Raw genomic sequence first — 27,675 nt, 5'->3', positions numbered from 1 at the left:
GCCTGCCCCAACTGCTCTCTACACCCCCTTCTCCTGACAGCCCCCCCAGAACCCCCAACCAATCTAACCCCCCGTTCCCTGTCCCTTGCCTGCCCCCCCCCCAGGCCGAGGGAGAGCTGCGAGCTCCACGTGCAGCCAAACACTGGCGCTGCTCTGCGGAGGAGGAGGGAGCGGGGGAGGGGGAGGGACTCTGGCTGCTAGAGGTCCCAGTGGCTGCGAGCGGCTTTCAATCAGGCCCAGCCGTCCAATCAGCCGCGCCGCACTCTGCATGAGGAGAAGGGGGAAATCCCGGATATTTCTATTTTATTAGAAATCCCCCCCGGATGGCCATTTAAAGCTGAAAAAGCCGGACATGTCCAGGGAAACCCGGATAGATGGTAACTCTAGGTTAAAAGAGCAGCAGCCATTAGCTGAGAAGCAGGAAGTCACATCCTCACATTCCATCTAAATTACACTAAAACAATGTAACATCAGGCTATTAAGAAGGAGACCCCGTCCTAATGGCACCAACTATCACCAGATAAAGAATCAGATCTTAAGATGGTTAAAGAAAACTTAGTTTGATCGCATTCTGTGTGTCAAGAAATCGCTTATCAATAATTGTGGTTGTGAAATCCTCATTTCTTTATTGTTTTGTCATTATGGTCCCCACTTCCCTATTGTTTGTCTGTATAATCTCTGTCTGGTTCTTGAATTGTTTCTGTCTGTTACATAATTAATTTTGCCAGGTGTAAATTAATTAAGGTGATGGGGTAGGAATGGTTATAGAATTTTGTTACAATGTCAGGACTGGTTAGTAAAATGTTTAGTATAATGATTGGTTAAGGTATAGCTAAGCCGGGCTCAAGTTTCTCTATATAAACTGGGGACCAAAGGGAAGTTCTTTGGGGGAACCAGCTCCAGGACACAGCCCTAAGAACAGAGCTGCCACACCTCAACACTCTGCCAATGACACCGTGCAGAAACTGGAGTCCCCCAGATGGATCTGATCCTGACTGGCTATCAAGAAAAGTTAATTTATCTTATTGGAAGTGGTGAGCATTGTATATGTAGCATGTGCATTCTGGTTTTGGTGATTGTTAATAAATAGAGATTACGTAGGATATTACTGTATAGGGCTCTTTCACTGGTAAAAGACCCTGTAAACCTGCAAAAGATTAAGCCTCGAGTCCACAGGGAAAGGGTGTTTGCCCAGAGCCCACAGAGTAGAAGAGCCTGGAGCCCACGGAGGAGTAAAGTTAGGTGTCTTTCGCCTGGAGCCTTAGGAACTGGGAAAGGGTGGGAGTGCCTAAATTAAGAGGGTTATGCCTTGAGCCCTAGGAACTTGTAAAGGGGGTGCCCTAGAGTGTGAGTAACAGAGAATTTTGTGCAGGTAACATAAGGGTAGATCATTAGGATTTCCCCTGTAAATTTGAGTAGAACCAGAACTGTAGTGTCACAATCCAAAATAAAAAGCTCATTTGCAATATACTAGGGACTGGATATACACAACCCATCCTAAGTTAACTACTGCCTAGTTAGCCACTGAATGACATGCCTCCATTAAGCCATCTATTCCATAATGCAATGGGGTGAACGTGACAAGCGGAAATGACTCATCTACATGAGAACCACTGTCAGAATGACAGCTAATGCAACCCACAAATGCATTTATTGTCAATCCTTATAACTACCTGAGATCAGTTCTATGGATCTCATAATAAGCAGGCATATTGGTGAGGAAATGGCAGGAAAGGACTAGCTCAGCACGAGGGGATACCGGTCTCTGTTCAACACTGACCAATGGCAGTGCTTCCACACAAAAATGGACTTTGCTGCTTTTGCACACAAACTAAACATCCCTATGTAGCCTATAGGCAGTACTCCTTTTTATCCCACTGGTATGCTCTGAAAAATACAAGCATTTTACATTGCAAACATTTTTTCCTGCAAACCTTTTTCTACAGTCCCAAGGCACAATCTATTACAATGTAGCAAGATGCATTGCAATTGCCAGGAGATCATTCTTATTAACTCTCTCACAGGCTTTCTGTAGGATTCTGGGAAACTCATTTAGCTTCTTTGTGCATCAGATTCTGTAAAATGGGGATAATCCTAACCTATCTTCGTAAAGCACTATTATGCTTGGATGAAAAGTACTATGTAAGTATGGGTTATCTTTGGTGGGGTAGAACAAACATTTGTGTAGGTTATTTCAGTAGACAGGTTATTTTAAGCCTTCACAACTATTTTGCCACTTATGTCTATAAAAGAGCATTTCTTCCAACTATGTTAATTACAGCGAATTGAGAATAAGATGGTGCAATATCTGTCACACTTGATTTGATCTCTCTTCTGGTGACTTTTCTCAAGCACCTCTATGAAGTGTGATCTACTGGTATTCAGCTTGTTCCTTTGGGAGGACGTATTTACCACTTTTCAGAATGATGATCAGGTCCTACTAATTAGAAGTAAACATTGTGGTGAACCACCACCTCTACTGGGAATGCAAATTTAAGGATTGTGGACAGATGCAATAATTAATTACTCCACAGAGTTTCGGAAGAGCTTTGAGAACCCAAAATAAAGAGTCCCACAGAAATAACACCACAAATCCAATTAACCAAATAAAAATTATTTAAAATACAGCATTGCATTTTTTCTTAGAGTGTTGCAGCACCATGTAAGACTGCAGTTGTGTATTTGAAAGGAAAACTGCTTACTTGTGATATAGTAAATTGCTCTTCTTAAAGAGTTCCATAAAAATTAGACCTTTCCATCCCTAATTGTTCATGAAATGAAAGATCAGCAGATCATCCTTTCTGCTCTCATCTTTTTCATTAACACTCTCACTTAGCCAGTCACCATTAACTTAAGACTATATTAAGCAATATAAACAGTATTATTTGGCTGCTCTTGAAATTACAGCTATTAAAATTCATCTGCCTTAAGAGGGCGAGCTTTAGGACCAACAAGAATCAATACAGATAGGAGGATACAGAGGTATCTTCTTCACCATCATCTGGGTGCTGTCACTGTCAAGTGTCCTATATGATCACGCTGATGGACCAATGAAATTTGGGAAAATTTCTTTTTGCATCTCCAAGCTGTGCTGTCATTCAGGATGCAGTGGCAGTTCCTGAAACATTACTTATGAATGTCTCTGGCAGAGGTTTTCTCCACCAAGTATATGCTGCAGCCTCAGTCATCTCACCTTTTCCATTTAAACAGTACATGTTGCGGACAAGTGAAACCTGCAGGCTCCCTGAACAGATGTGAACACTTAGAAGATCCTGCAGTAGCCTGAACAAAATCCTGCTGCCTTGTTGCTCATCCTCTCCAGTTCTACTCTTAAAGACTCTTTAGCAGGATGTCACCAGAAATGGTGACCAAACAGGTAGAGACCTAGCAATTTAGTTTTCAGAAGCCATGCTAGCAAGTCTACAGACCTAGCGATAACAGGATTGTCAAAGCTGTTATGGCTTTTGACCTAGCAACAGCAATATTTCCCTATGGCAATGCCTCAGATTCTCCACTAATGACACTGACACTGCTCTGAGTGAGAGGATCAGAAAGACTAGCTAATGAACACAACTTGTTACTTAAGCCCTCCTGGGCATGGGAGAACTGGGTTTCAGACAAAATTCATCCTTGCTCACAGCAATTACTGTGACAGACATTACGGATTTTGGCTCCAAATTATCCCTCCCTTGTTCCCCAGGTGGAGTTGCAAGTATGCTATATTACAATGAACCAGATGAAAGGAACAAGTATAAAAAAGAAGTTAGTAAATCTTATCACTCCAAGAGGTCACTAACTTCTCCATCAGGCACTAGCGATAACATAAATCAACCTCTGATTTATCGGAGTACTAACAGTTCTAAATAGAAGGGAAAGATACAAGACAGATAGATGGGAGGCCTTGCAAAACAGGATTAAGGGGACAGCAAGTCAAGGAACAGGATCTCACAAGTGCTGTTGAGTTTAGTTTTTTTTTTTTATTAAAAATGGTCTAGGATAGAAAGCATTCTCTTCAGATCACATTTTCTATAATTTTATCCTTTTCTTAGTAATGGCATCCTGCCAGTTCTCCCAGCCCCCCAACATATACATGAAATAATCCTCAGTTTGGGGTGTCGGTTATAGTGTGGGGGAACACCTTGCTTTCTTTAGAAACTGTTCTCTGTATAGATAATACAGAAAATATCAAAGCCATTATACAAAACCATGGTACGCCCACACCTCGAATTGTGTGTGCAGTTCTGATAGCCCTATCTCAAAAAAGAGATGTGTTAGAATTGGAAAAGCTACAGAGAACGGCAACTAAAGTTATTAAGGGTATGAAACAGCTTCCATATGAGGAGAGATTAAAAAGACTGGAACTGTTCAACTTCAAAAAGAGATGACTAAGGGGGGGGATCTAAAAGAGGGCTATAAAATCATGAATGGTGTGGAGAAAGTGCATAGGGAAGTGTTATTAACATAAGAACTATGGGTCACCCAATGAAATTAATAGGCAGCAGCTTTAAAACAAACAAAAGGAAGTACTACTTCAGACAACACACAGTCAACCTGTGGATGCCATAGGATGTTGTGAAGGAGAAAAGTATAACTGGGTTCAAAAAAAATTAAATAAGTTCATGAAGTCAAGATGGTCAGGGATGCAACATCTTGTTTGATCTTGGACAAGATGCCCTGGGTGTCCCTAAACCTCCAACTGCCAGAAGCTGGAACTGCATAACAAGGGATGGATCACTCAAAATTGTCCTATACTGTTAATCTCCTCTGAAGCATGTGCCACTGGCCACTGTCAGAAGACAGGATACTGGTTTCTATGGACCACTGGTCTGATCCAGTATGGATGTTCTTATGAATGGCTCTTCTATTTCTCCCACAACCTACTACCACCATATACTGCTGTGCCTAGATAGGGCCTGAATTAAATACGACGATGTCAATCATTAAATTTATTGAATTAGGCTTGCTAACCTCCTGTGAACTACAGAATGCAATTTGGGATACCTCAGAATTCATCGCATGCAGAAGCAGCCAAAGCAAGGACCTTCAGACATTCACAGAACTTTCTACAGTTTTAACTGGACTTTCTCTACTCTGTGCAGATTGTTTGTTTGTTCCAACCCCTGAACTTTGTGGTCGTGTAGGTGAGCTCCCCAGCCTATTAGGGAGGCATCCATCATCTGAGTCAGCGTTGGTGGCAGTTGCATGAATGGAACGCCTGCTCAGACATCGGATGAGTCTTTCCACCAGTCCAGGAAGTGCTCTACTGCAGAGAACTGTGACAGCAGTTTGGTTAGTCTGTCCCTGTTCGGGGACTAGACAGAATTAAGCCACATCTGTAAACACCTCATGAACATCCAGGCATTTGGGGTGACAAAGGTGCATGCTGCCATATGAGCTAGCAGCTGCAGGCAATCCCTGGCCAATGTTTGGGGGCTGTCCTGTCCTGTCTCTGAGACTTCTGAGGGTGGTGAGTCTGTGTAGCGGGAGGAGCACCCTCACTAGAACTGCGTCAAGGCTGGTACCGATAAACTTTGGTCACTGTACTGGGGTCAGTGTCAATTTCTTTAAGTTGAGCTGTAGGCCCAGCTGCGCAAATGTGTGCATGGTCATCTGGGTGGCTCGTAAGGCATCCTTGAATGAGGAAGCCCTGAGGCGGCAGTCGTCTAGGTAGATAATGCCCGATATTTGTAGGTGCACCACTACGATGAAGAGAACCTTGGAAAATACTCTGGGTGCAGACGAGAGGCCAAATGGGAGCACCCTATACTGATAATGGTCCTGCCCAAAGGTAAACCATAGGAATCTCCTATGCGACGGTCATATCGAGATGTGGAAGTAGGCATCTTGTAGGTCGAGGGCTGAAAACCAATCTCCTTGCTCTAGAGCTGGAATAATGGCTACTAGCGTGACCATCTTGAACTTTTGCATCTTCATGTATTTGTTTAATGCCCTTAGATCTAGAATGGGCCTCCAACCTCCCTTTGCCTGGGGGATCAGGAAATAATGGAAGTAAAACCCCTTGCCCCTGAGTTGCACCAGGACTGGTTCTATGACCCCTAGGCATAACAGATGATCTATTTCCTGATGAAGTAGGTTCTTGTGAGAAAGGTCCTTAAAGAGGGATGGGGAAGGAGGGAGGGAATGGGGGAAAAAACATGAACTGAATGGCGTAACCCTCCGAAATACTCTCCAAGACCCATATGTCAGAGATGATATTTTCCCAATTGCAGTGAAAGAAGGCCAGGCAACTTCCGAAGGGGTGTGACAGGTGTGTAGAGGGCAGCTGATGTTGCAAGGTATATTTGTTCAGGCCCTCAACCAACCAGTCAAAAGTGCTTAGAAGAGGCGATCTGAAAGGTTGTGGATTGGGATGCTGACGGCTTCCGCTTTTGAACCCTCAGCCTCTTACGCTGGAGCTCATAATAGTGCTGAGACAGGGGGTATTAAGGAGGTCGTGACCTGTGCTGTGGCTGAGGGCTCTCTCTTCTCTTCTGTCCTGCAGCATAGATTCCCAGGGAGCGTAATGTGGCCTGGTAATCCTTCAAGGTGTGGAGAGAAGAGTTTGTTTTCTCTGCAAAGAGCTTGGGCCCTTCAAACAGGAGATCTTCCACTGTCGCCTGCACTCTTTGGGCAACCTGGAAAAGTGTAGCCAAGAAGCCCACCTCATTACCACTGCTGTAGAGACTGAATGGGCTGCTGTATCAGCTGCATCTGTGCCATCTGTAGTGCTGTTCTGGCTATTAACTGACCCTCTCTGACAATGGCCTGAAACTGCTCCTTTTGCATCTCTGGTAAATGTTCTGGAAATGCACTGAGTTCCCCATAATTAATAAAATCATATTTGGCCATGATAGCTTGGTAGTTCATGACTCTAAACTGCAATGTCACTGATGAATACGCCTTCCTTCCCAGAGATCTAGCTTTTTCCAATCTTGATCATATGAGGTTGACTTGGTGTGATGTTGCTTGCCTTGTGCATTAACCGCATCCACTATGATGATGGAGTTGGGTTGCAGACGTTGAAACAGGAAGTCTACCTCTTTGGGAGGGATGTAGTATTTTTTGTCGGCTCTGTTGCGGGCTGGTGTGATGGAGGCTGGTGTCTGCCAGATGACTTTGGCAGGATCTAGAATCGCCTCATTAATTGGGAGGGCAATTCTGGACAAGGAGGAGGTGTGCAGAATATCCACCAGCTTGTGATGTGTATTTGCCCCCTGCTATAGGGGAATCTGCAAATCACCCACCACCCTCTTGGTAAGAGCCTGAAAGTTCTTAAAATCATCAGCTAGTGATGGGTGTGTGTGTGGGGGAAACATTACAGCCTCATCTGGTGGAGACAAGGGGAAGTTTGCTGGAGGGGTAGCCTCCCCTTCTAGTCCTTCTTCCTGTTCTGCAAAAGCTTCCTCCTCCCCTGGCTCAGGGGCTATGGACAGTGAGGCTGTAGGAGACCATCGGGTAGACTCTCTCTGAGAGACACTGGATGGCTGCAAAACGTGGGATGTGTATGTCACCCAAGGATCCCAATACGGCCATGGGTGGGGGGAGGGTATGGAGAGGGGATGCCCGAAGGAGCCGGTACCCATGACTGTGAGTCGGTTTGATGGAATTGAGGAGGATCCTTGTTTTGTTACGGCGAGCCACTGTGAAAGGCCAGGAAGATGACATCCTCCTGGTCACTGTCAGACTCATCACTGGGTAAGGGTTGCACTAACTGGGGTATTGGTGATACACAGCCTGGTGACAAGGGCAATTCTGGGCACCGGCTTGTTCTCTTTAACCGCTGAGGATAGGACAAGAAGCAATGGGCTTAACTTGCAGCAAGGGCAGTTTAGGTTGGATATTAGGAAAAACTTCCTGTCAGGGTAGTTAAACACTAGAATAAATAGCCTATGGAGGTTGTGGAATCTCCATCACTGGAGATTTTAAAGAGCAAGTTAGACAAACATCTGTCAGGGATGGTTTAGTAATACTTAGCCCTGCCTTGAGTGCAGGGACTGGACTAGATGACCTCTTAAGGTCCCTTCCAGCTTCTAGGAGGAAAGAAGAACTTTCTTTTGCAATCCTTTCTGCTAGAGGGTGATAGCCTCCCACACGAGGGGCATGCCCAGCTCCCCTGGTTTCAAGAAGTGCCTCTCCTGCAAGGAGTCGATTCCTATAATGGACAGACACTCTCACTGTGTCTGATGCCTGGAAGAGTCCGATATCCCTCAGAAGTGCTCCCTCTGCCACTCGCTAAAGCTGAGATCTCGCAAGAACCGGGCGCGGAAGTTAAAACTCCTCCTTATGGAGAAGGCACTTCAGCCTCCAGGGTACTCATGTGCTGACTTTGGATCATCCCCAGAGCCTTCAACTTCAAAGGGGTTAGAGTTGCCGAAAAGACTAGCATATTCCCCTTGTAAAGGCTCGAGAAAAACGGCTCCAAGCCTCCAAACTGAGTCTTTGGCCAGCCAGAGAGTTTCCTCAGTGCGATTGGCCAACTCAGCAATTTGATCTAGTTTCCCCTTTTTGTAGGACTTTGAGTTTCTTCTTCTTTTATTTTTTATTTATTTATTTATTTTATTTTATTTTTTAAACTTTTTTTTTTTTTTTTTTTTTTTACTTTATATTATTTTTTAGTGTCCTCTAAACACCCCTGGGAGAGGGTGGGGAATCCCCCCAGACAGGACGGGAAACGTAAACTAAAATTCTCTCTCTTCTTTTTCTTTCTTTTTTTTTTTAATCTCAACCGGTAAAAAGAAAACACTAACTTTTAAGGAGAACAAAACAAACAAACAATTACTATATATGCTAATGATGCAGATAAGGAAGGACAACTGCTCGCTCCTTGCTCCCTTGTGAGCCAAAAGTGATTGAGAAGGAACTGAGTGGGGGTCGCCTGCCCAGTGCTAGATAGTCTCGAGGTAGACTACGAGGGAGGGAGAGCGCACATGCAGGCTGAACGGACACTGCTACCTAAAATCTCCGATTAGAGGCACAGGGGTGCAGATACAGAGCACTGATAGGGACACTCCTTGAAGAAGAGTCTGGTATTAACAGGGTGTGGCCAGAAGCTACAGTAGCATATTCACCAGAGCCTTGCAGAGACAGTTGGGCCCTGAGGCCCTTTGATAAAGGGTTGGGGAACACCAGGTTGCATAGAAGAGAAGAGCCCTTGGGGCAAGAGGGAAGGCGCGTGGCTGGAGAGGGGGAGATTGGAAAACTGGAGTGAGCACATTTTCTGCCCACCCTTAACTGTCCAAATCTTGCTGTAACGTCCATGGGAACAGGTGGCCCATTTCTGTATTTCAAAAATCAAATCACCCTAAAGATTACAGTATTACCTTGTCAATTCACCTCCCCTATACCTAGGATGAGATGATGTGTTGTAGGGTAGCCCTTGTTTAAAGTAGCAATCTGAACAGGCCCTGTCTTTATGATTTGTAAATATTTCATTATGACCAAGTGCCAGATTTGAAGAGAGATGTAAAAGTTATACACAGTAGCAATGAAACCTGCAGTCAGTGATACTGGCACAGGTCCAAATTTAAGGGGACTCAGAAGAGGTCAAACTTATATTAAACAGGCACATTTTACAAGCACGTATTTTCAAGCTTGACCCCAACCAATTTCCTCCCTCTTCATAAGAGTGACTATTTTGGAATGCCCTTGATGGTGAAAAACTTAAACAGCCCTCCTGAATGAAGGTATGGCAGGTTCACATCAGAAGCATTAATTGCAAGCCTTACATCCTGGATTTGTTGTTTGATTGCCCAGTTTAAGAGCAAGGGATTTTAACTAGATTGCAGCCTCAGACTGGGAAAAGCAGTAAAAAAACAAAAACCCAGTAGGGGAATATCTTAAATATTAGGGGAATAGTCTTTGTGGAGGTGACAGTGGGAGAGAGACAGAGGAGTCAAACATGGGGGCTATCAGCCGTGACAAAGTCTGCTACTAAACACCTCGAAGAGAAGCATGCATGTACCTTTAGATACAAAATACATTCATGAATATTGTTTGACTTTCAGTCTTCAGACAGCTTGTACTAATACATTGTTATATGTCATCTACATTGCTCAAGGCTTCTGTTTTATTTGTATTACTTCCCAGACGCCAACCCATTTTCAACTAGCACCAACTCTTGAACCAGCAGGGTTTTCTAATAAACCTGGTGTTCACCTGAAGGAAACATCTTACTAAGACAGCTAGAAGGAAGCTTTGTATATTTTTCTGATTTCTCTATCAATCTCCTTGACCATACACATGGATGAGTAACTGGCTCACAAGTGTATACTGTTGCTAATTTCTGTAGATACAGTAGACATCTATTTCAGTGGAAAGAATAAAGCTTTTGACTGACATGGGACTTGGAGGAGAAAGAACAATGAAAGACAGGGCGACTGCCTGAAGTGCAGGAGCTAAAAGCTTTTTCCTTCACAACAAGAGCAGAATCAGGTAATAATTGCGGTTGCCACGGAGATAGGGAACTTGAGGGATCAAAGAGTTCAATCGGCAGTTAAATGGGTTGGAAACAACTCCCCACCAGCTTGAGAAAGAAAAGGGATAAAAATATACATGAAACCCAGAGGGGGCTTTTTCGTAGCACACAATACATTCCCCTACCTTCCTAAATAATGGACCAACCCTGTTCAGTTTGTTCTCTGATAGTAGCCCTGGAATACCAAGGGACTGGTAACTACTACGTAAAGTAGGAGCTCAGCCCATTTCCTTACACATCTAGAGAGTCTAAAATTAGTCTCTATTCACAGAAAAAAATTATGGGAAATTTCTTAGGAGTTTCAGTATTTTCTTTCTGAAAGGGAAAGAGAAGGCCTCATTATCACTAGTAACCTTCGACCCTCCCCTTAAAATTCTCCACTATCTTTAAGCCCCATTATAATTACACTGAATAGATCAACAATTTCAAATGAAATTTTGAAATGCCTCTCTCGATGGTAGACAGTATGTTGTACAGTGCTATTGATTAAAAAATTGCATTCCCCCACCCAAAAGAAAACATTTCATATTCATTTGAACAGAAAACTGAATTCTCAATTCCCACTCTTGGGGACAAATCCTACTACTTTAAAATAGATAACTATACTTTATTATGAAGGAAAATTGAGGAAAATGTACTGAACTGATGAAAGTTTATCTGAGCCTGCATGACTATACATGAATCAATGCTACAGACTGGTCCCATTTCACTGAGGAGTCAGCAGTTCCAGTGGAAGATCCAATCAATGCCAAAAGTGGGATGAACTGATATCAAAGTTATCAATTAATTTTTTAAAACAATGTTATTTGCTGTAATTCAATCCATAGTGCCTCAATTCTATTGTATTCTCTTACCTTTCATAGCTGTCACTCTTTTAATAAGAGGTGAGGTAAGAATGTAAATTGTACTGTCCATAATTAGAGCCCTGCGCGGATACAAAAATGTGTATCCACACATGATACACAAAAATTGTCTGCCGGTATCTGCATCTGCAGAGCAGTGACCAGTGGTGCCGGAACCGGGGGGGCCAGGGCACTCCCACTTTTCACCAGGGCAGACCGTGCCCCCTTCACTTCTTCCCCCCAAGAAGAGGGTGAGCCCAGCTGGGGAACCTGGGCAGCAGTGGGGCCCACAATGGACCCTCGACCTGCCTGCGGTAGTGGTTGGGGGCGCTGAGAGCAGCCCCCGGCCTGGGCCCCAACCCCCAGATTCCCCACCTGGCTATGGGCAGGTAGAGGGTCTGCAACTCCGCACCAGCTCCCCATGCGGTTCTCCTCAACCCGGCTGCGGCCAGGGTGGAGGGGCCTTGGAGCTGCAGCCCAGCGATGGTAAGAGCCAGGCGGGCAGCTGTGCGGAGCCGGCGTGGAGTTGCAGACCCTCTACCTGCCCGGGGTGGGGACACGGGCCGGGGGCTGCTTGGGCCCCCAACCCAGGGCAGGTGGAGGGTCCACCGCAGCTCCCTACAGCTGCCCGCCCGGCTCTTATCATGGCCAGGCTGCGGCTCTGAGGCCCCCACTGCCAGCCGGAGCCAGATCGAGGAGAGCCACGTGGGCAGTTGTGGGGAGCCTGGGTCTCTCCACCTGCCCTGGGCAGGAGACCTGGGGGGCAGGTAGGGGGCTGCTTTTGATCCCATCCCATACTGGGCAGGAGGGCAGGCTCCTCGCCCTCCCCCCCCTTTTGGGCTCCGGTGCCCTTCGAAGTGATGCAGGGCTGTACCAAGCCCCCAACCACCCCTCACTTCTCCCAGAGACCGCCTGCCCCACCGCCTGCTCTGCCCCCACCATACCTCGTCCCCCATTCTGGGTAGGAAGGCTACACTCCTGGACTCTTGTGTGCTGCGCCACCCTCCGGGGTGTGTGGGGGGAAGCTCAGACACCACTAGGCAGCTGCGGGGGCAGTAATGCATGCAGACCAGGCCCAGACAGAGAGCGTCAATAACTACTCTCCCCCTCATAGCATGGGCCCTTGCCACCTGCTAGGTTATTTCTTTTAAAATGGCGCTGGGCTCACTCCCTTCTAGGAGTTGTAGTTTATCTCCTCCGTCAAAGCAAGCTGGGGACTACAACTCTGAGAATGCCCAGTGGGCTATACCCGCTGCTTCGCAATTCAGAGAGCTGAGCTGGAGCCTGGGGGCTGGGTGACAGCCGCAGCTGCTCCATTCTGGTGAATCTGTTATGGCCAGAGCCCTGTGTGGATACAAAATTTGTATCCGCATCTGAGCGGCTATCCGCAAAAATAGTCCATGGATATAAAGCAGATACCACCCACGGATTTGCAGGGCTCTATCCATAATTCTGTTTTCTCTCTATAAACGTTAGCACCTAAAAGGTCCACAGAGAGAAAAGATGACTGAGGAGCAGAGACTGACAAAAGACAGCAGGGGGTTCTGCAAAGCTTTGTGAAATAACTAAATCCAATACCTTTGTGAGTGCTGTAAAGGGCTGCAAATGTCACCATGAAGAAGGTGGTGGAGTATTTGCCAGCATTAACCAGATGAGGAAAGGCCCGTTTGGTGTCACGGTAACGGCGCAGGCACTGGATAAAACGCAACCAAGCAGGGATGCACTGGACAACTGCTCGCACTCCGTAGGAGTAGCTGTAACAAATCTGACCACCTACAAGAGAAGAGATGTTTCAGTGGACATGGAAACAAAACATTTAATTCTTCTCTCATTCCCTTCCAAATGTCTCACTTCCTCTACCTTCCTTGAAGAGATGAGTGAAACTAAGCTTTTGGAAGCAGCAACTGTAATATCCTAAGCAATGGTACAATTTGCTTTGCATTTGCATCTATATTTAGCATCTCAACATTTTCAATCCCACGACCAGGTGTGTCAGTCAAACCCCTTTACTTCAATAACAGGAGCGATCACTGCTAGGCTTTAAAGAGACACAGCTTAAACAACACACTCCAGTCAGAAAATTTTAAAAACCTAGTATTGTTACACATAGCAACTAAGATTACTATCAATGAAAGCACAGGGGGAAAAATATTGTTTTATTTTATTTACTTTGTACATTTGATAGCACCGTGTATACTCAATTTCAGTGTTTCTCCTGTTTGTGTGGATCTCTCCATGCAGGAGCATATGAAAGAGAGGAAAAAATTACAAAAAGGCTACACTGAATTTTAGACACATATAGAAAGGTGTTCCCACAAAACCACCAAACTCAGCAGAGGAACTCGAGGGGATGTACAGTACCTGAAATAACTTGACTCTTGTTTTTAAATGGCCAGATTTCAAGTTGAATGTGTCCCTTCAATTATAACCATCAACCGATTTGAGTTTGTCTCCTATTATTGTCACCTTACCAATTAGCATAAGAAAATCCCATTTTTACGGGTGCAATGATTTATGCCAATAAGTAATGGGGAAAAGGCAGGAAAAGCCACGAGTTTAGTGTAAATTCCAAAGTCTGTTACATTCTTACACATGTCCATATCTAGTCCCTTATGGCTTGATTTCCAAAATGTGCTCAGCACACCTGAAAAACATCAGGTCATCAATATACAGAATTTGTTCATTCCCTCAGATCAATTAATATTTATTCCAGGGGAACTGTGTTCTTATTCCACTTTTTGGTTTGATGCAGAAAATTTTAATATACACAGTTTATTGTTTTAAACAGTTTAATTTAATTCCAACTAATGCTTACAGGGAACAGACCCTTAGAATGCAGCCTTAATACAACTGGGTGGAAGGTTCTGAGGTAGGCAAGACTGGAAGAATAGAAAGTAATGCTGATGCACACAGAAAGCAGGTTTCAAGTTCTCTCAATACATGTTAAAGGCTCATTGACAAGATGATTTGTCAGTGGTTGCTGGTTAAAATGGAAAGACAATGACCGTGGACTGGTCCTGAGGCATAAGATAACGTTTTGCCATGGGGAAGACCAGAGTTAAAATTCAGATATCATCTCTTGCTCTCCAAGCTGGAAATGATGTGGAGGCAGTGTGCATAGCCCTTGTCTCTCTCAATGTCAACTGTAATTGAATAATGAATGGCACCAATGAGGTCTGAGGAAGTTCCTGCCATTCCCTCCAGAAGAAAAGACAACATTGAAACATAGGACCTGGAAGAAATAGCCTGGAAAGCACAGATAAAACAGGAAGGAACCCACATGAGTGTATTAGGAATATGGAAGACCCTCAGGAGAAGAGCCCTTAGGGGAAAAAATCCTCATGAGAATATTTCCCCATAAGCTCTGAATTCTTGGTAGTCGGCTTTGTACTGCTTCTATGAATCACTAACACTAAGCAGCAACAAAAGGCTAAGTGTGATTGCATTGCTGGAAAGGAGTCTGAAAAACTGCCAGCCAAGCCTGGAAAATTGCTGCATCTTTCCTCTGCCAAAGAACACCTCAAAATCTTGGCAAACAAGTTCTTAAATACATAGGTCATGCCAGTCACAGCAGCAGGTTATACCAGACGAATGGATTGGTAAATAGGGCAGTAAGGGATGGGAGAATAAAATCTCAAGGGCTGTGCCTAGAAGGAACACCAATTATGATGGGATGAGTTTCCTATGTTATTGGGAGAATTTTTGCTAAAAGACAGTAAGATGCCTATTGAAATTTTCAGTTTGTATCAATGTTCCTGGACTTATTGGGCAAAGTGTTCATACATATTTGTTACCATCTCATCTTCATCACTACTATACCTGTTTCTGGCAACAGTCCGACACTGTTGTCCCACTGGAGCTCAAAGCTGTAGAAACAGATCATGTATTCCAGGTCCATAAGTATCACAGCCAAGCTGTTGAGCTGATCGGCCAGCCAGAAATCTGCGAAGCCTACCTTATGGAAGGGGGCTGTGAACACCCGGAACTGGGAATTAAAACAGCATGGAGTTAGCATGAAAGATATTAATAGAGCAGACTGACAGTATAGTGGCGGGAGATGAGACTGTGCTGAATTAACATGAAATATCACACTGCTCCCCCCAAAAATCTGCCATTTCATTACTCCTCCTGGCAGTAGAACTTCCCCTTCACTCACAAGAACTGAGCACAACATTTCCTCTTTCAGACATCCATTTCTTCCCTTGTGTTCAGTTATTCACAGCCTTTCCCTTCTGGCTGGCCTGAGTTTTTTAATCTCTTCAAAGCGAGAGCCAAAATTATCCAAAGAAACTCACAATCCTCACTTAAGAGTGTGCTATGTAACCAATCTTTCCCAATCTATGACATTGACAATAGCTTCTGACCTCTCCTCCCCAGCATTTCCACCATAACCACTTGCACATCTTAGCATGCTTCTTCCCCATTCCACACCTGAGACCCACTAGGTCCTGGATCACCATCTTGGCCTCTAATCTGACCTTGACTCAGATTTGTACACCAACCCCTAAGACCATGTGTCTCCAATGTTCAACCTTAATGTAGGACCCCAAAATCCCTCAAGAGTTTAAAGGGTTAAATTAAAAAAGCAGAGGAAATTTTAACTGTCAAATATTAATCAGACTCCCTCTCCATCCCAGCCCACTTTCCCTCCAAGGCTGGACAGCAGTTACACTCCTTTCAAAGCAGGCAATGTTCATGCTCCATTACCTTTGATTACAACTGGCCCTGACTGGTTAGTTATAGTAACTAAAAGATAACACCAGCATTGTCCTGCAGTTCAGACATTTATGAAGCTTTCTATTAAGGAAACATTGGGTAAAACTAATCTGTAGAGAAGTAGAAGGTTTCTACTATTAATATGCAGGGTAGACACTGGAAGAAAATAGTTATAAGAACACAGAACATCAGGGCTGTGCTCAAGTCTCTCCACTGGCTCCCAGTTAGTTTCTGATGCTAGTTTAAGACTTTGGTCCTAATCTTAAAAGCAATTCATGGATCAAGCCACAGCTACATTAAAGACTACATTTCAGTGTGTGAACCAGAGAGACAGCTGTGTTCCTCTAGGACAATGCACATCACAAAGCCCAAGATGAAGCACACGAGAGTTAGGGACAAAATGTTCTCAGTTGAGGGGTTCAGCTATGTAACAAGCTTCCAAAGGACATCAGGGAAATCTAAAGTCTAACAGTAATTAAGGAACACTGCAAAACCTCTCTTCAAAAAGACCTTTCCACCATAAAAATGACACTCAACACTGACATCACCTTCTACACAACAACTCCCAACCAAAAAATTGCTGAAACAAGTCAACCTAAAAACCAAACATCTAAACAATCAAAATCAAAGCCCTTATCTCAAGTAGTGTTTTTATCCCAAAGAGAGGGAAGAGAGAGAGAGACTTTATGAAGTCCACTAGGAACTTTGCTATTGCTTTTACATGGAAGGTGCTCAGTTACTATGGGGATGGACGTCAGTATAAAAACCTAAGATAGGTAGATACAACAATGGACTAAAATACTCCATCTAAAGTTTACAGCAGACAGAGTGACCAGGCACGTATTTTAAACCTACAGGAGGGCACTAGTACTCTAATCACGTATACCGGGAATTGAATCATCACTTTCAATATAATCCACCCTTAGGAGGATGGCCAAATCCCAACTGTCTGTGGTTCCCAACTGCTTCTGTGCTGTTTACATCCTACTCCCACACCCCAATGTGTTTCCTTTTTGCTACTCCACTGAACAGTGCACACCTTGGTATGCAGTTCTGTCTGGAATACTGCTCATGTGCAATAGCCCAGACCCCACTGTACCAATGCCTACACAGTTCAATAGCGAGGCATGCAGAGAGCACACTGGAGCCTAAGAAGGAAGCAGCGGAGTCCCAAGTACACGATCAGGTTTGGGAGAGAAGGTGCCAGTGGTACAGGGAGAGGTCAGAGTTTACAGTGTGGTTACAAGTGGGCTGTTCCCAGTGACAAGTACCACCAACCAAATCCACCTTCGCAGCTGCCAAAACTCTGCCACATTTACCGAGCCAGACCCCAGAGCCAACAAAACCTGTCTCTGACAACATTAAGTAATATTTTCTTGCTTAAAATATTAAGAATGAGACCTGAATTTTAGTTTCAAATATTTGGTCACCATTGTGACTGGACCATGTCCCAACTGGGGTGAATATGGGCATTCTGGAGCTGACAACTGTAGTTTTAATAAGTGCTGAAGCAGTGGATGTTTAATCCACCTGTAAACTCCTGCTAGATTTCTACATTGCAAAACCAGGTGCATCCTGGGCTTGCTTATCCAGCATGGCACTGAACAGCAAAGACTATTTACCTTTCAGTGATTGTGATTCTTTAAGATGTGTTGCACATGCATTCTACCTTTGGAGCACCTATGCCCCATTGCGGTTGAGTATTGATTCTTTTTGGCTAGCAGCTTCTGTTGGGGCTGCGCCTGCACCATAAGTGTCCTTGTGCCCCCTACCCAAGGGCATAAACAGCAGAGTGGGCCTAATTGCTCCTCACTTCCTTCGTCAATACAGAATCCCATAGGAATAGGACTCTGCGTTAGCAGGGAAGGAGGGCAGATCATGGAATCCATGGAAACAACTCACCTCAAAGAACCGCAGTTACCGTAATTTAAGTAACTGTTCTCTCTTCAAGTGATTGCCCACACTGATTTCATTCTTAGTGACTAACAAGCAGCTGTCTGTTTGCATGGAGTTGGGTACAAGGAGTCTTTCTTGACTGTTAACTGCAGGGCAGCCTTACCAAAATTGGCATCTGATCTGGAGGCCTGTGCTAGGGAATACTGATTGGTAAATGGGTGGATCGAGCACCACATCGCTGCTGTACATATCTCAGGTAAGCTGCTCGAGCCCTAGCAGAATGAGCCCTAATATGGCCGGGGGGATCTTTCCTGGATAACTCATAAAATATTCTTATGGGGTCAGAGACCCACTTTGATAATATCTGGGTGGACACAGATTGCCCCTAACAGCTATTCTTTTATGTGGTCTGCCTGCTTTTTGGCCTTACATACAGTTAAATGTACTGTATTATTTTGCACGATTAAGGTCACCTTGCATTTTGTTGAGCCATCTCTCCCTAAGAGACCTCAAGCCTGCAGGTGTCAGTTCACTATGCCTTACTGAGTTCAAAGCCAATGTGCTATTCTACACAAAGTTTTTGTTCTTTCACTATATCAGTTTAGACATAGAGATGATTAAATCACTGCAACCTCTAGCATGGATACAGGTATAGCCATATAAAGATGCTTATAACATATAGCTAATAAATTGCCTAGGGAGGTTGTGGAATCTCCATCATTGGGGAATTTTAAGAGTAGGTTGGACAAACACCTGTAAAGGATAGTCTAGATAATACTTAGTCCTGCCTTGAGTGCAGGGGACTGGACTAGATGACCTCTCAAGGTCCCTTCCAGTGCTATGATTCTAATTTCTATAAATTTAGACAGAAATAAAGAAGTAAGCTAGTCTGACATAAGTGCCATACTAATGTCACTGTTCACACTAGGAGTGGATTATATCACAATCTGTTTCTAAACGGATATAGTGAAAGCGGTAGAAAAGCTGTGTATACCAGCCCAGAGAGTAATCCAAAGGCACAGAATATACTTGATGAACCTAATGAAATACATAGTTTTGAATTTGTACCCAAGATAAATAAATGGGGAACCGTGTCTATTGTTAGCGTCAAAATGGGCAGAGTAGTGAAAGTGCAATGAGATTTGTGTATGAAAAACCTTTTGTATAAGTGGCTTCTCTCCAAAGTTTCCAAGAAACAGGCCTTCAGATTCAAATTACTCACAAGGGAAAGCTTTTCTGATTCAAGTAGATGTGTCAACCTCCGAGGTTTCATACAAAGAAAACTATTAACTAGATTGCACCTGTGAACTCCAGTTATTGCAGTAATGATTGCAGAAGTTGCTTTTTTATATTTTAATGGTTTTGCAAGCTCAACTCATTTCATTATTGTGTTACCTCCGCCTGCCACCATCACTCCCAATGTACTCCATCAACTAGTCTTTGCTCATTAACATACACACAGCAGTTGTAATGCTTAATGTCAAGCACAATATGCAATCTGTCTGCTAATAAGCTGTGCAGGTAACCTGCCATGCATGAATCAGAGCTTGTTATTTCAGTGATGGAGTACTACGGGGGGGAGGGGAGGGGAGTCTCATTTACTACCTTATGGACACAACTGTATGGGGTCCTTTGACTTTGATGAATAATCAGCAGCAAAATGCAGAATTTCCAAAGCTGCTGCTGTTGTGAAGACATTGAGTGCTTCCTTTCTAGCTCTATCATGCCAATATGTTTCACTGTGCCTGTGCTAGTGGTGCCACAATAATGCTATAATTGTGAGATTGTGCCCACACAATCACTCCACACAGAAATGAAACGGATTATAGTTCCTTTTAAGGAAAAAAGTGTTGTATTCCCCTTAAGAATTAATATTGGTCTGGAAAACCCCACCTTTGTGTCAGAGTGAAATGTAAGTAGTTTATGTTGCAGAGCATCTGGAGGCGGGAGATGTCTTCTGCTCCTCAATGGAAGGCAGAAACTGAACCAGGATGAACCTCAATAACTCCCTGCTAATTTGTTTCCAATGGGATGGAGGTGTGGTAGGGGGAGGCTGGGAACTTGCCTGGCTTCCCTCAGGACAAGGCGGTAATAATATGGGTGGCCAGGCAAGGGGCTGAAGAAAGGAGGGGAGGAGAAAGGAGCAGGATTGCATCTGAAAAAGCACCCATGAGTAGGAGAGATAGTGATTTGTTGAATGATGAAAGGGCAAAGGAAAAGAAGGGAGCACAAAAGGAACAGAGACTCAGCATGTTAAAACTATTAGAAAGTTGAACCCTTAAAGATTAAATAAGATGTATATAAACAAAATGTGTGTACACTTATATGTATACTTGTATATGTATATGCATGTTCATGCTGAAGACCAATTTTACGTCTTACCTTTGAATTGTTCCAGATTGCACCAATTAAAAAATATTTAGCAAGTGTTAGCAAAATAATTCCATAGAGGAGGATACTCCAGGACCCACCTACAAGGCCTTAATCCTCCCTCCTGCAAATCACTCAGTAATTTTACAGTGAAAATTGAGCAAACAATTATTTAGCCAGAAAATTTCAGGTCTTCTAAGAAGCCCAGACAGAATCCAAGCCTTCACAGAAGTAACAGTAAGAGTGAAAAGGTGAAGGAATCAATCTGATTAAAATTAATGTAAATTAAAGGGTGCATGGGCATATGGAGGGGCGGCAGGTGTATGCATTTTGGGAAAAATTGGTAAGATATCTCTGGGTCAAGACGATACTACTGCTTTGGTGTTTACATTTATAATCTTAATACTTCATTAGCATGTGTTTCCATTTATTTCTTCTGACTTTTGTTACCAGGGAAACAATAGCCAAGATTAAAATATTAATCTCTCTCATTCAGAACAAGTATAGAAAAGAAATGTTGAAGAAGTAGTGGCAACTAGTATTTTAAAACGAAAGTAACCTCAGCTATAGTCTGCTACCCATGAATACTCTATTTGAGTATTGGCCCACTTTCAGTTTGGGCAAACAGCATTCTGTCAGCTTTGCTTTGTAGCCCTTTGTAATCTTACCCAAACTGCTTTGGTAAAGAAGAGATACAGTGAGCATGGCTGAGTCATGAGGAAAACTATATGGTGCATTTGTATGTGCATGCATACACCACATATGCTTATTTTTGTATGTGTGAACATTTGTGTGTACATACCCTTGGTATGAAGAACATAACAGAAATAGTACAGACTGAAAGTAACTTCTATGCTCAACAAATACACACATCTAATTCTTTATGCATGGACTTGCTTGAGTATTATGAATCAAAGCATGCATAAAATTGTGTGGCATACACTCCCAAGTCTGAAAACTAGTGATGTATTTGCACACACTTCAACTACTTGAGTTCAATTACCCACACCAGTTTCTCTTGAGTTTGTACCAGGTTCCAGACTTACCAAAAGTTTAAGCAGCCAAAACCGGGACTTGTAGTACAAGGTTTTGGTGGGGTTGATGAGGAAAAGCAACATGAATCCATACAAGATGAGTGGATTCACCTGCATAGGGACATGGGTGAATTTGCCATATATACATGCCAGCAGGCTCAGGCACCACAACATCCCAAGGAATCCAGCAATCTAATAAAAGATGGAGGAGAGAAACAAAGTTATACACCTGATGACTTAAGACAATTCTGAATTCCATACTATAGAACCCAAGGAAGAGCTGCTTTCATCACTATAATCAAATCAGTAACACATCAGTAACCTCCTTTTCTTGACTTAAGAACATAAGAACAGCCTACAAGGTCAGACCAAAGGTTCATCTAGACCAGTATCCTGTCTTCTGACAGTGGCCAATGCCAGGTGCTCCAGAGGGAATGAATAGAACAGGTAATCATCAAGTGATCCATCCCCTGTTGCCCATTTTCAGCTTCTGGCAAACAGAGGCTAGACACACCATCCCTGTCCATCCTGGCTAATAGCCATTGATGGACCTATCCTCCGTGAATTTATCTAGTTCTTTTTTGAACCCTGTTATAGTCTTGCCCTTCACAACTTCTCTGGCAAAAAATTCCACAGCTTGACTGTGCGTTGGGTGAAGAAACACTTTCTTTTGTTTGTTTGAAACCTGCTGCCTATTAATTTCATTTGGTGACCCCAGTTCCTGTGTTATGAGAAGGTGTAAGTAACACTTCCTTATTTAATTTCTCCACACCAGACATGATTTTGTAGACCTCATTCATATCCCCCTTTAGTTGTGTCTTTTCCAAGCTGAAAAGTCCCAGTCTTATTAATCTCTCCTCATATGGAGGCTGCTCCAAACCTCTAATAGTTTTTGTTGGCCTTTCCTGAACCTTTTCTCAATAGTTATGTTACAATTCATTCCAAGGAAACAGGACGATTTATTCTGCTGACGCTTAAAATGCACAGTGGCTCCTGTGGCTTTGTCAAGGCTGAATCCCCACTCTGTCACTCCGAGTGCAGAAGGTGGGGGCCTGCAAGGATTCTAAAAATTAATACTTGCCACTCTCCAGGCTTGTATTAACCTCCCAAGATTACAGCTTTTCTCTGATCTTGGCTTGGTAAATGCTGCCACCACCCAAATGCAAAAAAACCCCCTTGGACCCAGGAAGGAGCACTTGGGAATTCCTCCCTGTGGGATACCCATGAGTCCTTTCACCCTCCCCCCGGGAAGAGCTGAGAAAGAAAACAAAGGAAATTAGCTGTGGCTACCAGCTAATGAAACAACATTCACAAACCAATCCTGTTCTTAAAAAAGGTAAATTTTATTAAAAACAAAAAGGAAAACAATACATCTGGAACTTAGGCTTTTGCTAGATTTTAAAAGAGCAATTCCAAAAATCAATCACCCAAAATAGCTTTCTTGGGGGTTCAGCTTAAAGGTTACAAGCAAACAAAAGCATCAGGGGTTAGCACAGAGGAGATCCACAAGCCAAAATAAGAAATAAACCTGATTGTGTCTAACTAAATATTCCCTATTCAAATAATTTCTTCTAGGTATGGAAGATGAATTTTTATACCTGGTTCAAGCCTTACACAGCATTTCTGCTTATAGCATTGCTGCTCCATCCCCTGCAGCCCAGAGAACAACAGACAAAAGGAAAGTTTCTTTCCCAATTTTAAAAAGTTCTACCTTCCCATTGGCTCTTTTGGTCAGGTGCCCACTCCTTTCCTTTTACCTGTGGGCTTGTTAACCCTTTACAGGTAAAGCAAGCAGAGAACAGACCAAGATGGATTTTACAGCTCACTGGCTGGTTGGGTGTCTGTCAAAGGGAGCTACTCCCCCCCACTGCATATATTACATGCCCCCCAAATCACAGAAGGTGCTGGCCAGCCTGGTTCAGGTCGGGTGCACATCAACTGGGATTTCTTCCTGGAGGTTTAGGAAACAGAGTTAATAAGATACATGCACCTCTAACTTTACTAATAATTACACGAAGAACTAAACAGTTCTTTTTACATTTCAAGGACTACAATGACTTAGAATGCAGAGACATTTTTACCCAGCTGATTCTGGGAAACCTTCCCGGAAGAGTGCATCAGCCACTTTGTTAGAGGCTCCTGAAATGTGCTGTATTTCAAAATCAAAGTCTTGAATAGCAAAACTCCAGCGAAGAAGTTTTTTGTTAGTCTCTTTGACTGTGTGAAGCCACTTCAGTGCAGCATGGTCAGTCTGGAGGTGGATCCGCCATCCCCAAATGTATGGGCGTAGCTTCTCCAGAGCATACACAATGGCGTAACATTCTTTTTCTGAGACTGACCAGTGTCTTTACCTCTCTGGAAGTTTTTTGCTGAGAAACACAACAGGATGGAATTGTTGATCTGGTCCTTCCTGCATTAAAACTGCTCCCAGACCATGCTCGGATGCATCTGTGGTTACAATGAATGGTTGGTTGAAGTTCTACCTTCCTATTGGCTCCTTTGGTCAAGTGCCCACTCCTTTTCTTTTACCTGTGGGCTTGTTAACCCTTTACAGGTAAAGCAAGCAGAGAACAGACCAAGATGGATTTTACAGCTAACTGGCTGGCTGGGTGTCCATCAAAGGGAGCTATTCCCCCCTCTTCATATATCACAGGCTTGTTCTGCTTACCTCAAAGAGATGCTGATGGGACAAATTGCTGCGGGGATTGAGTTCAAAGATAAGGACATGATTCACTCCAGCATGCCTCCAGCCATACGTATTGATGCCCAGGAGGAAGAGGAATTCTATCAGGAGAAAGCCACCTCGATAGATTCTCACCAGTGGCCACACATTTGGTCCATTTATAAAAAACACACCTGACAGAGAGAAAATAAGTGCTTAATGATATAATACATGCCATGTTGCAGGCCAAAACAATTCTCTGCTTCTTTATGCTGATCCTAAGGTAAACAGCAGATAATATACATACCCACAAGAAAAGGGTAGTACTCTTAATCCAGAGCCTCATATTCTAGCTATTAGAACACAGTGGAGAACCAGGACTCTTTGCCCTAAATCCAGATTGAAGTTCTGACTTGCTTTTTTCTTGGGGATGGGAGAAAATCTGTCACTTGACCTCAGCCAAACAAGAGAAGTTGCATGTGGTGGTCTGAGTTTCCTCTTTTTGGCCAAATGATCAAAGTTAAACTTTATTTGGTATTAAACATTACACCCGTTTTCCCAAGCCTCACCTCATAAGTAAAATTTAAGATGGTCAAACATCAGGGATTCATAGATTATTAAACCAGAAGAAATCACTGATCATCTAATATAACTCCTACTGAATAGCACAGGTCATAGGACTTCCCTGAATTTATTCCTGTTTGATCTAGAGCATATCTTTTAGAAAAAAAAAATCCAATCTTAGGTTTCCAGTGACGGAGAATCCACCACAATCCTCGGTAAACTGTCCTCACTGTATTTTAAGTCTCCTTTTACCCCAATTTGCTTCTGCCCCGACCACTTCTGAACATGCCAGTGATTACTAGCTCTACTCCATCTCCCACTCAGGCCACCAGCAACATCCTACTCCCTTATTGGTAGGAGTCATGTGAAACTGAAGCATTGGTACCAGCAGGAATTGTAACTAGAAGAAGCTGAACATTCTTCGAAGTTTGTGGTTAAGCCAAAAAATCTCAAAGCCTCACTTTTTCTCTGTAAATGGAGGCACAAATATTTTAGCCTCAGACCAAGCCAATGAAATACAACACACACTATTTAAACTAGGGATAAACTGGTCTATTCACTACATTCAACACACTGTAGTGAGGTTGGTGAAATGTATATTGCTTCCTTTGTTCAGTCCTACAAGCTTTTGGAGACCCATGTGTTTTTACTGCATCTCAAATGGCAATCAACTCTTTAAACTAGAAGCTTTATCTTTGTCCAGCCCCAGCAGCCTTGTAAAATTTTACCCTCCTGATTGCCCAAGGCAAGGTTTCTTACTGACGGGTGAGTTAAATTGTTTTTTTTCCCCAATCAATTTCAGTTTCATTGAATATTCCCATCTCCCTCCTGCCCCTTCCCCTACCCAATCTTTTATTTATTTATTTATTTAAATAGAAAGACTGGACAGGACCACCCAATTTAACTTCTCTGTGTCAATTAATTTTTCCTCCACCACACCCTCTCTTATTCAATTCCTTTCAACTAAATAGCTCCAATCTTTTCAGTCTCTCCATATGAAACTGTCTCTAATCATTTTCATTCATCTGGCTGGCATTCATAGTTTATATTGCTTGGAATTACTGAGAAAGAAATTATGGATAAGAAGGAATTATTCAAATACTGTCCCTTTAAATTTATATCCAAGAGTGATAATGTTAACAGGTTTCAGCTAACACTGAGCCAAATCAGCAGATGTCTAATTAGCATTCAAAAGGATTTCACCAAAAATGTCTTGAAGAGGGTGACAGCTAAGTTAGTTTACGATAGGACAGTGAAAATATACATCTGAACTTTATTTTGAGCTGGGGCATGCAAGATCAGAGGGCTGCTTGCAAATAAAGGGAGGAAACAATTACACATCGAAAGGGACAGAAGGTGGATATCAACCTGTTTACTCTGGGCAAAGCAGACCCAAAAGTATTGAACAGGAAACACTGTGAAGAATGATGATGGAGCATCATGAGAATAAATCCCACTTATAAATTCTTGGTAAAAGGCAAGGACCAGTGGGGATCTTGCCCCACTAGGTGTACCAGAGCTCGGACAGACTACAACTACAGGTGGGAGAATCAACTGACAACTACAGGTGGGAGAGAGTTTGAGGGGTCTATTTGTTAAGTCTTAAAAAAAAAAAAAAAAATCTAAGTGCCTTGCAAAGTTACAACACTGTATAAATAGTGAAAATAATTATGCATCAGTTTTCACCATTATGTTCTATATAATTTCAGTTGGCCTAAGAGTCAGACTCTGCCTGTATTGAAGAAGGGACAACGACAAGTCTGACAACAATCAAGAACAGTTTATTGGAGGTACAACCAAAAACCACTTTCAACCACTTCATTTTCTTTTATTTCCAGTTTTATGGGTGATTCTGGAATGAAGCACTACTAAGACTGGCCTGAACTAGATAGTAGTGTGGGCAGATATGTAAAATCTTCCCTATATTGCTCTGTCAATGCACTCTAACCTTGACCTGCAACTCTATTGTTACTGCAGTCCTGACTTCTCGAGAAGAGACAGTCATTTATGGCAAAGTATGTAGCACCAGTACAGATAGAGGTTATGTTCTCACCAATGTAGAAACATTCATATACTTGGGCAGTACCATCAGCCAGGATGGTGGAACAAGCCAGGATATCCAGAACAAAAAAATCAATAAAGCCAGGAACACCTTCAAGAGCTTAAATACAGTCTGGAAATCATCAAAATACAACACCAAAACCAAACTCAAGATTTATCAGAGCTGCGTACTTTCAACATTACTTTATAGTGAAGAATGCTGGGGAATGAGAAAGTATGACATGTCCAAACTGTCTTCATTCCATACAACCTGCCTCACAAAAGTATCTTTTTGGCCCAGAACAATCTCAAACCAAGATCTATTGACACAGTGCAGCCAAGAGGATATGAGCACCATCATTGCCAGGAGGCACTGGAGATGGATTGGCTATGTGCTTCGGACAGAAACTGATTCCATCACCAGAGTAGCAATAAGATGGACACCTGAAGGCCAGCGAAAATGAGGCCATCCGAAAACAACATGGAGAAGAGCTGTGGAAGCTGAGCTGAAAAACCTGGGGCACAACAGATACGAGTGGAGGAGCTTCGTCGCTGCCCTAAACGCCAGAGGTGTAACGTGAACATGATGATGGTGATGATGTAGCACTTTTGTGGTGTATGTAAATGAAGACTAAGCTAAGAACACCATGATAGAGTTTACTTGTTACCCCCATTTTTCTATGGTCAAAGACTGAGTTGAAAGGCTTGCCTTACTAACTTGCTATTCACCTAGCTCTAATACCTCAGGTCAGCCCAATTACTAAAGTCAACAATAACACGGATTTAGCTGTTACACCTTCACCAACTCACACTTGGTAGACAAGTTAAAGCTCTGGTACAAGAGGCATTCAGAGTGTTAACAGATGAGAGGTTTTCTCTGTTCTGATGCCCCCAAGAGGGTCAAAACCTGTTTCAGTTCTATTCAGTTTCTGATATTGCATTTAGATCCATGATGACATGTTGATTTCTCTTACAAATCCTGTTCAAATACACCTCTACCCCAATATAATGCGACCCGATATAACATGAATTCGGATATAACGCGGTAAAGCAGTGCTCGGGGGGGGGGGGGGGGGG

At 43.2% G+C, this 27,675-nt stretch overlaps 1 protein-coding gene across 1 annotated transcript in view; it reads right to left on the bottom strand.

The window, feature by feature from the left end:
* The window catches only part of LOC112114863 (xenotropic and polytropic retrovirus receptor 1), a 242,524-nt gene that overhangs the window by 11,544 nt on the left and 203,305 nt on the right, over positions 1-27,675 (bottom strand). The window contains exons 8-11 of the mRNA XM_024211775.2: positions 24,001-24,188; positions 21,345-21,524; positions 15,136-15,301; positions 12,895-13,089 (exon numbers count right to left, since the gene is read on the bottom strand). Coding sequence (XP_024067543.2) covers positions 12,895-13,089; positions 15,136-15,301; positions 21,345-21,524; positions 24,001-24,188 — 729 coding nt within the window. The remainder of the gene's footprint in view (positions 1-12,894; positions 13,090-15,135; positions 15,302-21,344; positions 21,525-24,000; positions 24,189-27,675) is intronic.

The sequence above is a fragment of the Terrapene carolina genome, unplaced genomic scaffold, assembly GCF_002925995.2.
Source record: "Terrapene carolina triunguis isolate 2854851 unplaced genomic scaffold, T_m_triunguis-2.0 Scaffold210, whole genome shotgun sequence".
In the NCBI taxonomy this organism is placed as follows: Eukaryota; Metazoa; Chordata; order Testudines; family Emydidae; genus Terrapene; species Terrapene triunguis.
Note: the sequence above shows the minus strand (reverse complement) of the source record. Positions and strands in the feature narration are given on the sequence as shown.